This window comes from Oncorhynchus keta, chromosome 20, assembly GCF_023373465.1.
Source record: "Oncorhynchus keta strain PuntledgeMale-10-30-2019 chromosome 20, Oket_V2, whole genome shotgun sequence".
Taxonomy (NCBI): Eukaryota; Metazoa; Chordata; class Actinopteri; order Salmoniformes; family Salmonidae; genus Oncorhynchus; species Oncorhynchus keta.
The window spans coordinates 39,234,054-39,247,251 of record NC_068440.1 but is presented as its reverse complement, the minus strand read 5'-3'; the positions used below and the strand labels follow the sequence as shown (position 1 = coordinate 39,247,251).

General features: G+C 41.3%; 1 protein-coding gene and 1 long non-coding RNA gene across 29 annotated transcripts in view; one reads left to right on the top strand and one right to left on the bottom strand.

Annotated features, from left to right (window-relative positions):
- Nucleotides 1-4,591: 4,591 nt before the first annotated feature.
- ldlrap1a (low density lipoprotein receptor adaptor protein 1a) overlaps nucleotides 4,592-13,198 on the bottom strand; it is a 50,067-nt gene continuing 41,460 nt past the window's right edge. The window contains exon 9 of the mRNA XM_035760775.2: nucleotides 4,592-5,131. Within this exon, the coding sequence (XP_035616668.2) occupies nucleotides 4,963-5,131 (169 nt within the window). The 3' untranslated portion in view covers nucleotides 4,592-4,962. The remainder of the gene's footprint in view (nucleotides 5,132-13,198) is intronic.
- On the top strand, nucleotides 5,773-12,732 carry LOC127910006 (uncharacterized). Of its 28 annotated transcripts, none has more exons than XR_008073506.1 (6): nucleotides 7,351-7,659; nucleotides 8,167-8,948; nucleotides 10,164-10,234; nucleotides 11,415-11,485; nucleotides 11,557-11,627; nucleotides 12,405-12,732. It is a non-coding gene; the product is annotated as an uncharacterized LOC127910006 (long non-coding RNA). The 28 variants fall into 28 exon arrangements; XR_008073505.1 differs by lacking the exon at nucleotides 11,415-11,485 and adding an exon at nucleotides 10,847-10,917; XR_008073501.1 differs by lacking the exon at nucleotides 12,405-12,732 and adding exons at nucleotides 9,231-9,301; nucleotides 9,372-9,442 and having other exon boundaries at nucleotides 8,167-8,592; nucleotides 9,666-10,234; nucleotides 11,415-11,817.

The window sequence follows — 13,198 nt, the reverse complement described above, 5'->3', positions numbered from 1 at the left end:
AGAGGAGGAGAGAAGAAAAGGAGGAGAGAGGAGAGAAGACAGGAGGAGACAGAGGAGAGAAGACAGGAGGAGAGAGAGGAGAGAAGACAGGAGAGAGAGGAGAGGAGGAAGGAGAGAAGAGAGGAGGAGGGAGGAGAGAAGACAGGAGGAGAGAGAGGAGGAGGGAGGAGAGAAGACAGGAGAGAGAGGAGAGGAGGAAGGAGAGAAGAGAGGAGAGGAGGGAGGAGAGAGAGGAGAGGAGGGAGGAGAGAAGACAGGAGGAGACAGAGGAGAGAAGACAGGAGGAGAGAGAGGAGAGGAGGGAGGAAGCTACTAAGACTATTGAGATGTAACCAGTGGTGGAATGATGTGGTACACTGCTGCCACCCTCTGGTGAAAAATATTCTGCATTTTCAGTCCTTTATATAGTTGAAGTCAGAAGTTTACATACACCTTAGTCAAATACATTTAAACTCAGTTTCACAATTCCTGACATTTAATTCTAGTAAAAAAAATCCATCTTAGGTCAGTTAGGATCACCACTTTATTTTAAGAATGTGGAGTGTAGAGAGAATTTTTTATTTCAGCTTTTATTTCTTTCATCACATTCCCAGTGGGTCAGAAGTTTACATAAACTCAATTAGTATTTGGTAGCATTGCCTTTAAATTGTTTAACTTGGGTCAAATGTTTCAGGTAGCCTTCCACAAGCTTCCCACAATAAGTTGGATGAATTTTGGCCCATTCCTCCTGACAGAGCTGGTGTAACTGAGTCAGGTTTGTAGGCCTCCTTGCTCGCAAACGCTTTTTCAGTTCTGCCCACAAATTTTATATAGGATTGAGGTCAGGGCTTTGTGATGGCCACTCCAATACCGTAACTTTGTTGTCCTTAAGCCATTTTGCCACAACTTTGGAAGTATGCTTGGGGTCATTGTCCATTTGGAAGACCCATTTGGAAGATCCATTTGACATGTTGCTTCAATATATATATATATGCCATTTAGCAGACTTTAGTCAGTCATGTGTGCATACATTCTGACTGATGCCTTGACATGTTGAGCTTCAATATAACCACATAATTTTCCTCCTCATGAAGCCATCTATTTTGTGGAGTGCACCAGTCCCTCCTGCAGCAAAGCGCCCCCACAACATGATGCTGCCACCCCCGCTCTCCACGGTTGGGATGGCGTTCTTCGGCTTGCAAGTCTCACCCTTTTCCCTCCAAACATAACGATGGTCATTATGGCCAAACAGTTCTATTTTTGTTTCATCAGACCAGAGGACAGTTCTCCAAAAAGTACAATCTTTGTCCCCATGTACAGTTGCAAACCGTAGTCCGGCTATTTTATGGCGGTTTTGGAGCAGTGGCTTCTTCCTTGCTGAGCGGCCTTTCAGGTTATGTCGATACAGGACTCGTTTTACTGTGGATATAGATACTTTCGTACCTGTTGCCTCCAGTATCTTCACAAGGTCCTTTGCTGTTGTTCTGGTATTGATTTGCACTTTTCTCACCAAAGTAAGTTAATCTCTAGGAGACAGAACACATCTCCTTCATGAGCGGTATGACAGCTGCGTGGTCCCGTGGTGTTTATACTTAATGTACTACTGTTTGTACAGTTGAACGTGGTACCTTCAGGCATTTGAACAAGACTTGTGGAGGTCTACAATTTTTTTCTAAGGTCTTGGCTGATTTCTTTTGATTTTCCCATGATGTCAAGCAAAGAGGCACTGAGTTTGAAGGTAGGCCTTGAAATACATCCACAGGTACACCTCCAATTGACTCAAATTATGTCAATTAGCCTATCAGAAGCTTCTAAAGCCATTACATTTTTGGGAATTTTCCAAGCTGTTTAAAAGGCACAGTCAACTTAGTGTATATAAACTTCTGACTCACTGGAATTGTGATACAGTGATATGTAAGTGAAATCTGTTTACAATTGTTGGAAAAATGACTTGTGTCATTGTTAGATGTCCTAACCGACTGGTCAAAACTATAGTTTGTTAACAAGAAATTTGTGGAGTGGTTGAAAAAACGAGTTTTAAATGACTCCAACCTAAGTGTATGTAAACTTCTGACTTCAACTGTATGTGTAATGATATAGCATTAGCAGAGACTAGGTTTAAACTGTATGTGTAATGATATAGCATTAGCAGAGACTAGGTTTAAACTGTATGTGTAATGATATAGCATTAGCAGAGACTAGGTTTAAACTGTATGTGTAATGATATAGCATTAGCAGAGACTAGGTTTAAACTGTATGTGTAATGATATAGCATTAGCAGAGACTAGGTTTAAACTGTATGTGTAATGATATAGCATTAGCAGAGACTAGGTTTAAACTGTATGTGTAATGATATAGCATTAGCAGAGACTAGGTTTAAACTGTATGTGTAATGATATAGCATTAGCAGAGACTAGGTTTAAACTGTATGTGTAATGATATAGCATTAGCAGAGACTAGGTTTAAACTGTATGTGTAATGATATAGCATTAGCAGAGACTAGGTTTAAACTGTATGTGTAATGATATAGCATTAGCAGAGACTAGGTTTAAACTGTATGGGTAATGATATAGCATTAGCAGAGACTAGGTTTAAACTGTATGTGTAATGATATAGCATTAGCAGAGACTAGGTTTAAACTGTATGTGTAATGATATAGCATTAGCAGAGACTAGGTTTAAACTGTATGTGTAATGATATAGCATTAGCAGCGACTAGGTTTAAACTGTATGTGTAATGATATAGCATTAGCAGCGACTAGGTTTAAACTGTATGTGTAATGATATAGCATTAGCAGAGACTAGGTTTAAACTGTATGTGTAATGATATAGCATTAGCAGAGACTAGGTTTAAACTGTATGTGTAATGATATAGCATTAGCAGAGACTAGGTTTAAACTGTATGTGTAATGATATAGCATTAGCAGAGACTAGGTTTAAACTGTATGTGTAATGATATAGCATTAGCAGAGACTAGGTTTAAACTGTATGTGTAATGATATAGCATTAGCAGAGACTAGGTTTAAACTGTATGTGTAATGATATAGCATTAGCAGAGACTAGGTTTAAACTGTATGGGTAATGATATAGCATTAGCAGAGACTAGGTTTAAACTGTATGTGTAATGATATAGCATTAGCAGAGACTAGGTTTAAACTGTATGTGTAATGATATAGCATTAGCAGAGACTAGGTTTAAACTGTATGTGTAATGATATAGCATTAGCAGAGACTAGGTTTAAACTGTATGTGTAATGATATAGCATTAGCAGCGACTAGGCTTACAACGTTCCGGTAACTATTCAAGTTTTTTCTTCCTCGCAGAAATCCCGATGTGGAGGATTCCCTGAACAAGCAGGATATTCCGGAATATTCCAAACAAGGATTTCTGAAAAAAACCTGGGGAATTTACAACAATGTCATTATGAAACAGAAAACATCATTTTCCTACTAGAAGAAGACCAAACAACTGTTTAATTTCATATACATAACAACAACAAAAAATGTTATTTAAAGTTCAGCTGGTACACAGTATTACATGGGGCATTGGTCCATTGGACATAAGGGTAGAGAGAACAAGGTGAAACTGGTCAGAAAGGAATTTACTACAGTACATCACTTTCCTGGGTCACGTTAAGTAGGCAGGCACAAAACAGAAGAAATAGTTTCCAACAAGTTGGAAAGAAATTCAGGGAGTACCTCTTTTTCAAAAGTGCTTTCTCCTGTTTTCATGGCAACTGAACCAGACTCTAGTATGTCAGAGAATGCATGCCCAATATAACCACAGAACGTAAGGAGTACCTAAATGTATTGTCTTGCTTGGTCTTTATGGTACAGAGAGTATTTATGTTCAATACTATATATATATATATCTTATATATAATAAATATTTACTGTGACAGATGAAGACTGGTTTAACTCCAAATCTCAAAACTGGGTGGCTCGAGCTCTGAATGCTGATTGGCTGACAGCCGTGGTATATCAGACTGTATATTGGGCATATTATATTGGGCATATACCACACCTCCTCTGGCCTTATGACTTAAATATACATCTGACAATCACACATCTCATGATGCGTGATTATAACCAACGCAAGATACACACACATAGAAAAAATAATACTGATTAGAGTCCAAATAGTACTACTATCTACTACTGCAGTAAATGAAAGACCAAAAGTAAACCAGGCTAACAAACAGAGCGGTATATTTGAGCAATAAGGCCAAGGGGGGCAATATATGGCCAATATACCACGGCGAAGGGCTGTTCTTATGTACGCAACGCAATTTGGAGCGCCGGTATACAGCCCTTAGCCGTGGTATATTGGCCATATATCACAAAACCCCTGAGGTGCCTTATTGCTATTAAAAAACTGGTTACCAACGTAATTAGAGCAGTAAAAATACATGTTTTGTTAAACCTGTGGTATATGGTCTGATATACCACGGCTTTCAGCCAATCAGCATTCAGGGCTTGAAGCACCCAGTTTATAAAAATATATAGGGTACCAAATCAAATCCCTAGCGTCTACCCATAATCCCTAGCATCTACCCATAATCCCTAGCGTCTACCCATAATCCCTAGCGTCTACCCGTAATCCCCTACCCATAATCCCTAGCGTCTACCCATAATCCCTAGCGTCTACCCATAGACTCTTCCTGGCGACCCCATGTATATCTACAATATGATAGAATCTCAACCAAAGCTCTGACCCTATTCAGTCCTTTCAGATCTATAAGGGGGAGGGAGTCAACTAGGGAACAAGGACAGAGGCAAGGGATCGGTTTGGAATGGAACCAAAGGCAACTCTTCTATGGCCCAAACCCAAATCGACCCCTAGACCCTGTGTCCTGGTGGAGATCTGAGAGGACTTGACAGGTGCACACAATATAGTATAGTTCCATCATCGGGCCTAGCGGTTGATTTGGGATTGGGCCAAAGACTCAAAAGGCTGTGCCTCTTGGTCGCCCTCTGGTGGTCGATCAGAAGCCAAAGAAGTCGTTCCCATTGGTGGTATTATTGTTTGATGTGTTCTTATTGGTCCTGTTCTTGTTGGGTGTGTTCCCATTGGCCCAGTCAGGTTCTATCAGCCAATCCTGGGGGGTCACCCCAATGTCCAAGACCTGGGGGTTAGTACGGGATACCGCCAGTCTGGAGGGGGGAGAGATGGGAAGGGAGAAGAGCAGGGTTATCGATTGGAGCAAGGGATGGGGAGAGGGGGGGACAGAGAGAAGAGAGAGGGGTGAGGAGAGATAGAGAAGAGAGAGGAAGAAGAGAGAGAAGAGAAGAGAGAGAGAGGGGTGGGGAGAGGGGGAGATAGAGAGAGAGAGAGGAAGAAGAGAGAGAAGAGAAGAGAAGAGAAGAGAAGAGAAGAGAAAGAAGAAAGAGGGTGGGGAGAGAGGGGAGAGAGAGAGAAGAGAGGGGTGGGGAGAGGGGGAGAAGAGAAGAGAAGAGAGAGAAGAGTGAGGGGTGGGGAGAGGGGGGGGAGATAGGAAGAAGAAGAGAGAGAAGAGAAGAGAAGAGAAGAGAAGAGAAGAGAAGAAGAGTGAGGGGTGGGGAGAGGGGGGAGATAGAGAAGAGAAGAGAGAGAAGAGAGAGGGGTGGGGAGGGGGAGGAGAGAGAAGAGAGAGGAAGAAGAGAGAAGAGAAGAGAGAGGGGTGGGGAGAGGGGGGGGAGATAGAGAAGAGAGAGGGGAGACTGAAATTGAAAGAATCTGAGGTGGGGTTAGAGAGGGAGAAAACATTTCTTTGAGAACTACAACATTAAGAGGCAATGTGTGAAGAAAACACACATTGAGGGATGGATTGCAGATGATTCAATGACTTTGATATCAATTGATTTGACATCATTAGCTTATGTTATTAGCATTTTGCTATGATTTTTGGTATCTTGTCGGTTATTCAGTGTTTTTTCCAACAATAAAACATTATTTAGCGGGTATTTAGGTAGAAAGGACTGTGTGTATTCAGTCTGCCTTCATGTCAGTCTTTTTTGTTGTTGTGTGTCAGTCAACGCAATTGTAACGTTTTTTGGGGCACTTCAGAAACAATAACACAAAGCTACAACCTCCAGAGAGAGTTGTACAGAGAGTCTGTAGTCTGTTACTCTCCCCTGAACTAAGGGTTAATGTCCAGTAGTTTGTATCCTACTGAAAGAGAGAGTCTGTAGTCTGTTACTCTCCCCTGAACTAAAGGTTAATGTCCAGTAGTTTGTATCCTACTGAAAGGGAGAGTCTGTAGTCTGTTACTCTCCCCTGAACTAAAGGTTAATGTCCAGTAGTTTGTATCCTACTGAAAGAGAGAGTCTGTAGTCTGTTACTCTCCCTGAACTAAAGGTTAATGTCCAGTAGTTTGTATCCTACTGAAAGAGAGAGTCTGTAGTCTGTTACTCTCCCTGAACTAAAGGTTAATGTCCAGTAGTTTGTATCCTACTGAAAGGGAGAGTCTGTAGTCTGTTACTCTCCCCTGAACTAAAGGTTAATGTCCAGTAGTTTGTATCCTACTGAAAGAGAGAGTCTGTAGTCTGTTACTCTCCCCTGAACTAAAGGTTTATGTCCAGTAGTTTGTATCCTACTGAAAGAGAGAGTCTGTAGTCTGTTACTCTCCCCTGAACTAAAGGTTAATGTCCAGTAGTTTGTATCCTACTGAAAGGGAGAGTCTGTAGTCTGTTACTCTCCCCTGAACTAAAGGTTTATGTCCAGTAGTTTGTATCCTACTGAAAGGGAGAGTCTGTAGTCTGTTACTCTCCCTGAACTAAAGGTTAATGTCCAGTAGTTTTTGTATCCTACTGAAAGAGAGAGTCTGTAGTCTGTTACTCTCCCCTGAACTAAAGGTTTATGTCCAGTAGTTTGTATCCTACTGAAAGAGAGAGTCTGTAGTCTGTTACTCTCCCCTGAACTAAAGGTTAATGTCCAGTAGTTTGTATCCTACTGAAAAGAGAGTCTGTAGTCTGTTACTCTCCCCTGAACTAAAGGTTAATGTCCAGTAGTTTGTATCCTACTGAAAGAGAGAGTCTGTAGTCTGTTACTCTCCCCTGAACTAAAGGTTAATGTCCAGTAGTTTGTATCCTACTGAAAGAGAGAGTCTGTAGTCTGTTACTCTCCCCTGAACTAAAGGTTAATGTCCAGTAGTTTGTATCCTACTGAAAGAGAGAGTCTGTAGTCTGTTACTCTCCCTGAACTAAAGGTTAATGTCCAGTAGTTTGTATCCTACTGAAAGGGAGAGTCTGTAGTCTGTTACTCTCCCCTGAACTAAAGGTTAATGTCCAGTAGTTTGTATCCTACTGAAAGAGAGAGTCTGTAGTCTGTTACTCTCCCTGAACTAAAGGTTAATGTCCAGTAGTTTGTATCCTACTGAAAGGAGAGTCTGTAGTCTGTTACTCTCCCCTGAACTAAAGGTTTATGTCCAGTAGTTTGTATCCTACTGAAAGAGAGAGTCTGTAGTCTGTTACTCTCCCCTGAACTAAGGGTTAATGTCCAGTAGTTTGTATCCTACTGAAAGAGAGAGTCTGTAGTCTGTTACTCTCCCCTGAACTAAAGGTTAATGTCCAGTAGTTTGTATCCTACTGAAAGGGAGAGTCTGTAGTCTGTTACTCTCCCCTGAACTAAAGGTTAATGTCCAGTAGTTTGTATCCTACTGAAAGAGAGAGTCTGTAGTCTGTTACTCTCCCCTGAACTAAAGGTTAATGTCCAGTAGTTTGTATCCTACTGAAAGAGAGAGTCTGTAGTCTGTTACTCTCCCCTGAACTAAAGGTTAATGTCCAGTAGTTTGTATCCTACTGAAAGAGAGAGTCTGTAGTCTGTTACTCTCCCCTGAACTAAAGGTTAATGTCCAGTAGTTTGTATCCTACTGAAAGGAGAGTCTGTAGTCTGTTACTCTCCCCTGAACTAAGGGTTAATGTCCAGTAGTTTGTATCCTACTGAAAGAGAGAGTCTGTAGTCTGTTACTCTCCCCTGAACTAAAGGTTTATGTCCAGTAGTTTGTATCCTACTGTTAATGTCCAAAGAGAGAGAGTCTGTAGTCTGTTACTCTCCCCTGAACTAAAGGTTAATGTCCAGTAGTTTGTATCCTACTGAAAGAGAGAGTCTGTAGTCTGTTACTCTCCCCTGAACTAAAGGTTAATGTCCAGTAGTTTGTATCCTACTGAAAGAGAGAGTCTGTAGTCTGTTACTCTCCCCTGAACTAAAGGTTTATGTCCAGTAGTTTGTATCCTACTGAAAGAGAGAGTCTGTAGTCTGTTACTCTCCCCTGAACTAAAGGTTAATGTCCAGTAGTTTGTATCCTACTGAAAGAGAGAGTCTGTAGTCTGTTACTCTCCCCTGAACTAAAGGTTAATGTCCAGTAGTTTGTATCCTACTGAAAGAGAGAGTCTGTAGTCTGTTACTCTCCCCTGAACTAAAGGTTAATGTCCAGTAGTTTGTATCCTACTGAAAGGGAGAGTCTGTAGTCTGTTACTCTCCCCTGAACTAAGGGTTAATGTCCAGTAGTTTGTATCCTACTGAAAGAGAGAGTCTGTAGTCTGTTACTCTCCCCTGAACTAAAGGTTTATGTCCAGTAGTTTGTATCCTACTGAAAGGGAGAGTCTGTAGTCTGTTACTCTCCCCTGAACTAAGGGTTAATGTCCAGTAGTTTGTATCCTACTGAAAGAGAGAGTCTGAGAGTCTGTTACTCTCCCCTGAACTAAAGGTTAATGTCCAGTAGTTTGTATCCTACTGAAAGAGAGAGTCTGTAGTCTGTTACTCTCCCCTGAACTAAGGGTTTATGTCCAGTAGTTTGTATCCTACTGAAAGAGAGAGTCTGTAGTCTGTTACTCTCCCCTGAACTAAAGGTTTATGTCCAGTAGTTTGTATCCTACTGAAAGAGAGAGTCTGTAGTCTGTTACTCTCCCCTGAACTAAAGGTTAATGTCCAGTAGTTTGTATCCTACTGAAAGGGAGAGTCTGTAGTCTGTTACTCTCCCCTGAACTAAAGGTTAATGTCCAGTAGTTTGTATCCTACTGAAAAGAGAGAGTCTGTAGTCTGTTACTCTCCCTGAACTAAAGGTTAATGTCCAGTAGTTTGTATCCTACTGAAAGAGAGAGTCTGTAGTCTGTTACTCTCCCCTGAACTAAAGGTTAATGTCCAGTAGTTTGTATCCTACTGAAAGAGAGAGTCTGTAGTCTGTTACTCTCCCTGAACTAAAGGTTAATGTCCAGTAGTTTGTATCCTACTGAAAGGGAGAGTCTGTAGTCTGTTACTCTCCCTGAACTAAAGGTTAATGTCCAGTAGTTTGTATCCTACTGAAAGGGAGAGTCTGTAGTCTGTTACTCTCCCCTGAACTAAAGGTTAATGTCCAGTAGTTTGTATCCTACTGAAAGGGAGAGTCTGTAGTCTGTTACTCTCCCTGAACTAAAGGTTAATGTCCAGTAGTTTGTATCCTACTGAAAGGGAGAGTCTGTAGTCTGTTACTCTCCCCTGAACTAAAGGTTAATGTCCAGTAGTTTGTATCCTACTGAAAGAGAGAGTCTGTAGTCTGTTACTCTCCCCTGAACTAAAGGTTAATGTCCAGTAGTTTGTATCCTACTGAAAAGGGAGAGTCTGTTCTGTTAGTCTGTTACTCTGAACCCTGAACTAAGAGGTTAATGTCCAGTAGTTTGTATCCTACTGAAAGAGAGAGTCTGTAGTCTGTTACTCTCCCCTGAACTAAAGGTTAATGTCCAGTAGTTTGTATCCTACTGAAAGAGAGAGTCTGTAGTCTGTTACTCTCCCCTGAACTAAGGGTTAATGTCCAGTAGTTTGTATCCTACTGAAAGAGAGAGTCTGTAGTCTGTTACTCTCCCCTGAACTAAAGGTTAATGTCCAGTAGTTTGTATCCTACTGAAAGAGAGAGTCTGAGAGTCTGTTACTCTCCCCTGAACTAAAGGTTAATGTCCAGTAGTTTGTATCCTACTGAAAGAGAGAGTCTGTAGTCTGTTACTCTCCCCTGAACTAAGGGTTTATGTCCAGTAGTTTGTATCCTACTGAAAGAGAGAGTCTGTAGTCTGTTACTCTCCCCTGAACTAAAGGTTTATGTCCAGTAGTTTGTATCCTACTGAAAGGGAGAGTCTGTAGTCTGTTACTCTCCCCTGAACTAAAGGTTTATGTCCAGTAGTTTGTATCCTACTGAAAGAGAGAGTCTGTAGTCTGTTACTCTTCCCTGAACTAAAGGTTAATGTCCAGTAGTTTGTATCCTACTGAAAGAGAGAGTCTGTAGTCTGTTACTCTCCCCTGAACTAAAGGTTAATGTCCAGTAGTTTGTATCCTGAACTAAAGGTTTATGTCCAGTACTGAAAGGGAGAGTCTGTAGTCTGTTACTCTCCCCTGAACTAAAGGTTAATGTCCAGTAGTTTGTATCCTACTGAAAGAGAGAGTCTGTAGTCTGTTACTCTCCCCTGAACTAAAGGTTAATGTCCAGTAGTTTGTATCCTACTGAAAGAGAGAGTCTGTAGTCTGTTACTCTCCCCTGAACTAAAGGTTAATGTCCAGTAGTTTGTATCCTACTGAAAGAGAGAGTCTGTAGTCTGTTACTCTCCCTGAACTAAAGGTTAATGTCCAGTAGTTTGTATCCTACTGAAAGAGAGAGTCTGTAGTCTGTTACTCTCCCTGAACTAAGGGTTTATGTCCAGTAGTTTGTATCCTACTGAAAGAGAGAGTCTGTAGTCTGTTACTCTCCCTGAACTAAAGGTTAATGTCCAGTAGTTTGTATCCTACTGAAAGAGAGAGTCTGTAGTCTGTTACTCTCCCCTGAACTAAAGGTTTATGTCCAGTAGTTTGTATCCTACTGAAAGAGGTCTGAGTCTGTGAACTAAGAGTCTGAGAGTCTGTAGTCTGTTACTCTCCCTGAACTAAAGGTTTATGTCCAGTAGTTTGTATCCTACTGAAAGAGAGAGTCTGTAGTCTGTTACTCTCCCCTGAACTAAAGGTTAATGTCCAGTAGTTTGTATCCTACTGAAAGAGAGAGTCTGTAGTCTGTTACTCTCCCTGAACTAAAGGTTAATGTCCAGTAGTTTGTATCCTACTGAAAGAGAGAGTCTGTAGTCTGTTACTCTCCCCTGAACTAAAGGTTAATGTCCAGTAGTTTGTATCCTACTGAAAGAGAGAGTCTGTAGTCTGTTACTCTCCCTGAACTAAAGGTTTATGTCCAGTAGTTTGTATCCTACTGAAAGGAGAGTCTGTAGTCTGTTACTCTCCCCTGAACTAAAGGTTAATGTCCAGTAGTTTGTATCCTACTGAAAGGGAGAGTCTGTAGTCTGTTACTCTCCCTGAACTAAAGGTTAATGTCCAGTAGTTTGTATCCTACTGAAAGAAAGGGAGAGTCTGTAGTCTGTTACTCTCCCCTGAACTAAAGGTTAATGTCCAGTAGTTTGTATCCTACTGAAAGGGAGAGTCTGTAGTCTGTTACTCTCCCCTGAACTAAAGGTTTATGTCCAGTAGTTTGTATCCTACTGAAAGAGAGAGTCTGTAGTCTGTTACTCTCCCCTGAACTAAAGGTTAATGTCCAGTAGTTTGTATCCTACTGAAAGGGAGAGTCTGTAGTCTGTTACTCTCCCCTGAACTAAAGGTTTATGTCCAGTAGTTTGTATCCTACTGAAAGGGAGAGTCTGTAGTCTGTTACTCTCCCCTGAACTAAAGGTTAATGTCCAGTAGTTTGTATCCTACTGAAAGAGAGAGTCTGTAGTCTGTTACTCTCCCCTGAACTAAAGGTTAATGTCCAGTAGTTTGTATCCTACTGAAAGAGAGAGTCTGTAGTCTGTTACTCTCCCCTGAACTAAAGGTTTATGTCCAGTAGTTTGTATCCTACTGAAAGGGAGAGTCTGTAGTCTGTTACTCTCCCCTGAACTAAAGGTTTATGTCCAGTAGTTTGTATCCTACTGAAAGGGAGAGTCTGTAGTCTGTTACTCTCCCCTGAACTAAAGGTTAATGTCCAGTAGTTTGTATCCTACTGAAAGAGAGAGTCTGTAGTCTGTTACTCTCCCCTGAACTAAAGGTTAATGTCCAGTAGTTTGTATCCTACTGAAAGGAGAGTCTGTAGTCTGTTACTCTCCCCTGAACTAAAGGTTAATGTCCAGTAGTTTGTATCCTACTGAAAGGGAGAGTCTGTAGTCTGTTACTCTCCCTGAACTAAAGGTTAATGTCCAGTAGTTTGTATCCTACTGAAAGGGAGAGTCTGTAGTCTGTTACTCTCCCCTGAACTAAAGGTTAATGTCCAGTAGTTTGTATCCTACTGAAAGGGAGAGTCTGTAGTCTGTTACTCTCCCTGAACTAAAGGTTAATGTCCAGTAGTTTGTATCCTACTGAAAGAGAGAGTCTGTAGTCTGTTACTCTCCCCTGAACTAAGGTTAATGTCCAGTAGTTTGTATCCTACTGAAAGAGAGAGTCTGTAGTCTGTTACTCTCCCCTGAACTAAAGGTTTATGTCCAGTAGTTTGTATCCTACTGAAAGAGAGAGTCTGTAGTCTGTTACTCTCCCCTGAACTAAAGGTTAATGTCCAGTAGTTTGTATCCTACTGAAAGGGAGAGTCTGTAGTCTGTTACTCTCCCCTGAACTAAGGGTTAATGTCCAGTAGTTTGTATCCTACTGAAAGGGAGAGTCTGTAGTCTGTTACTCTCCCCTGAACTAAAGGTTTATGTCCAGTAGTTTGTATCCTACTGAAAGGGAGAGTCTGTAGTCTGTTACTCTCCCCTGAACTAAGGGTTAATGTCCAGTAGTTTGTATCCTACTGAAAGAGAGAGTCTGTAGTCTGTTACTCTCCCTGAACTAAAGGTTAATGTCCAGTAGTTTGTATCCTACTGAAAGGAGAGTCTGTAGTCTGTTACTCTCCCCTGAACTAAAGGTTAATGTCCAGTAGTTTGTATCCTACTGAAAGTAGTTTGGAGAGTCTGTAGTCTGTTACTCTCCCCTGAACTAAAGGTTAATGTCCAGTAGTTTGTATCCTACTGAAAGGGAGAGTCTGTAGTCTGTTACTCTCCCTGAACTAAAGGTTAATGTCCAGTAGTTTGTATCCTACTGAAAGAGAGAGTCTGTAGTCTGTTACTCTCCCCTGAACTAAAGGTTAATGTCCAGTAGTTTGTATCCTACTGAAAGGGAGAGTCTGTAGTCTGTTACTCTCCCCTGAACTAAAGGTTAATGTCCAGTAGTTTGTATCCTACTGAAAGGGAGAGTCTGTAGTCTGTTACTCTCCCCTGAACTAAGGGTTAATGTCC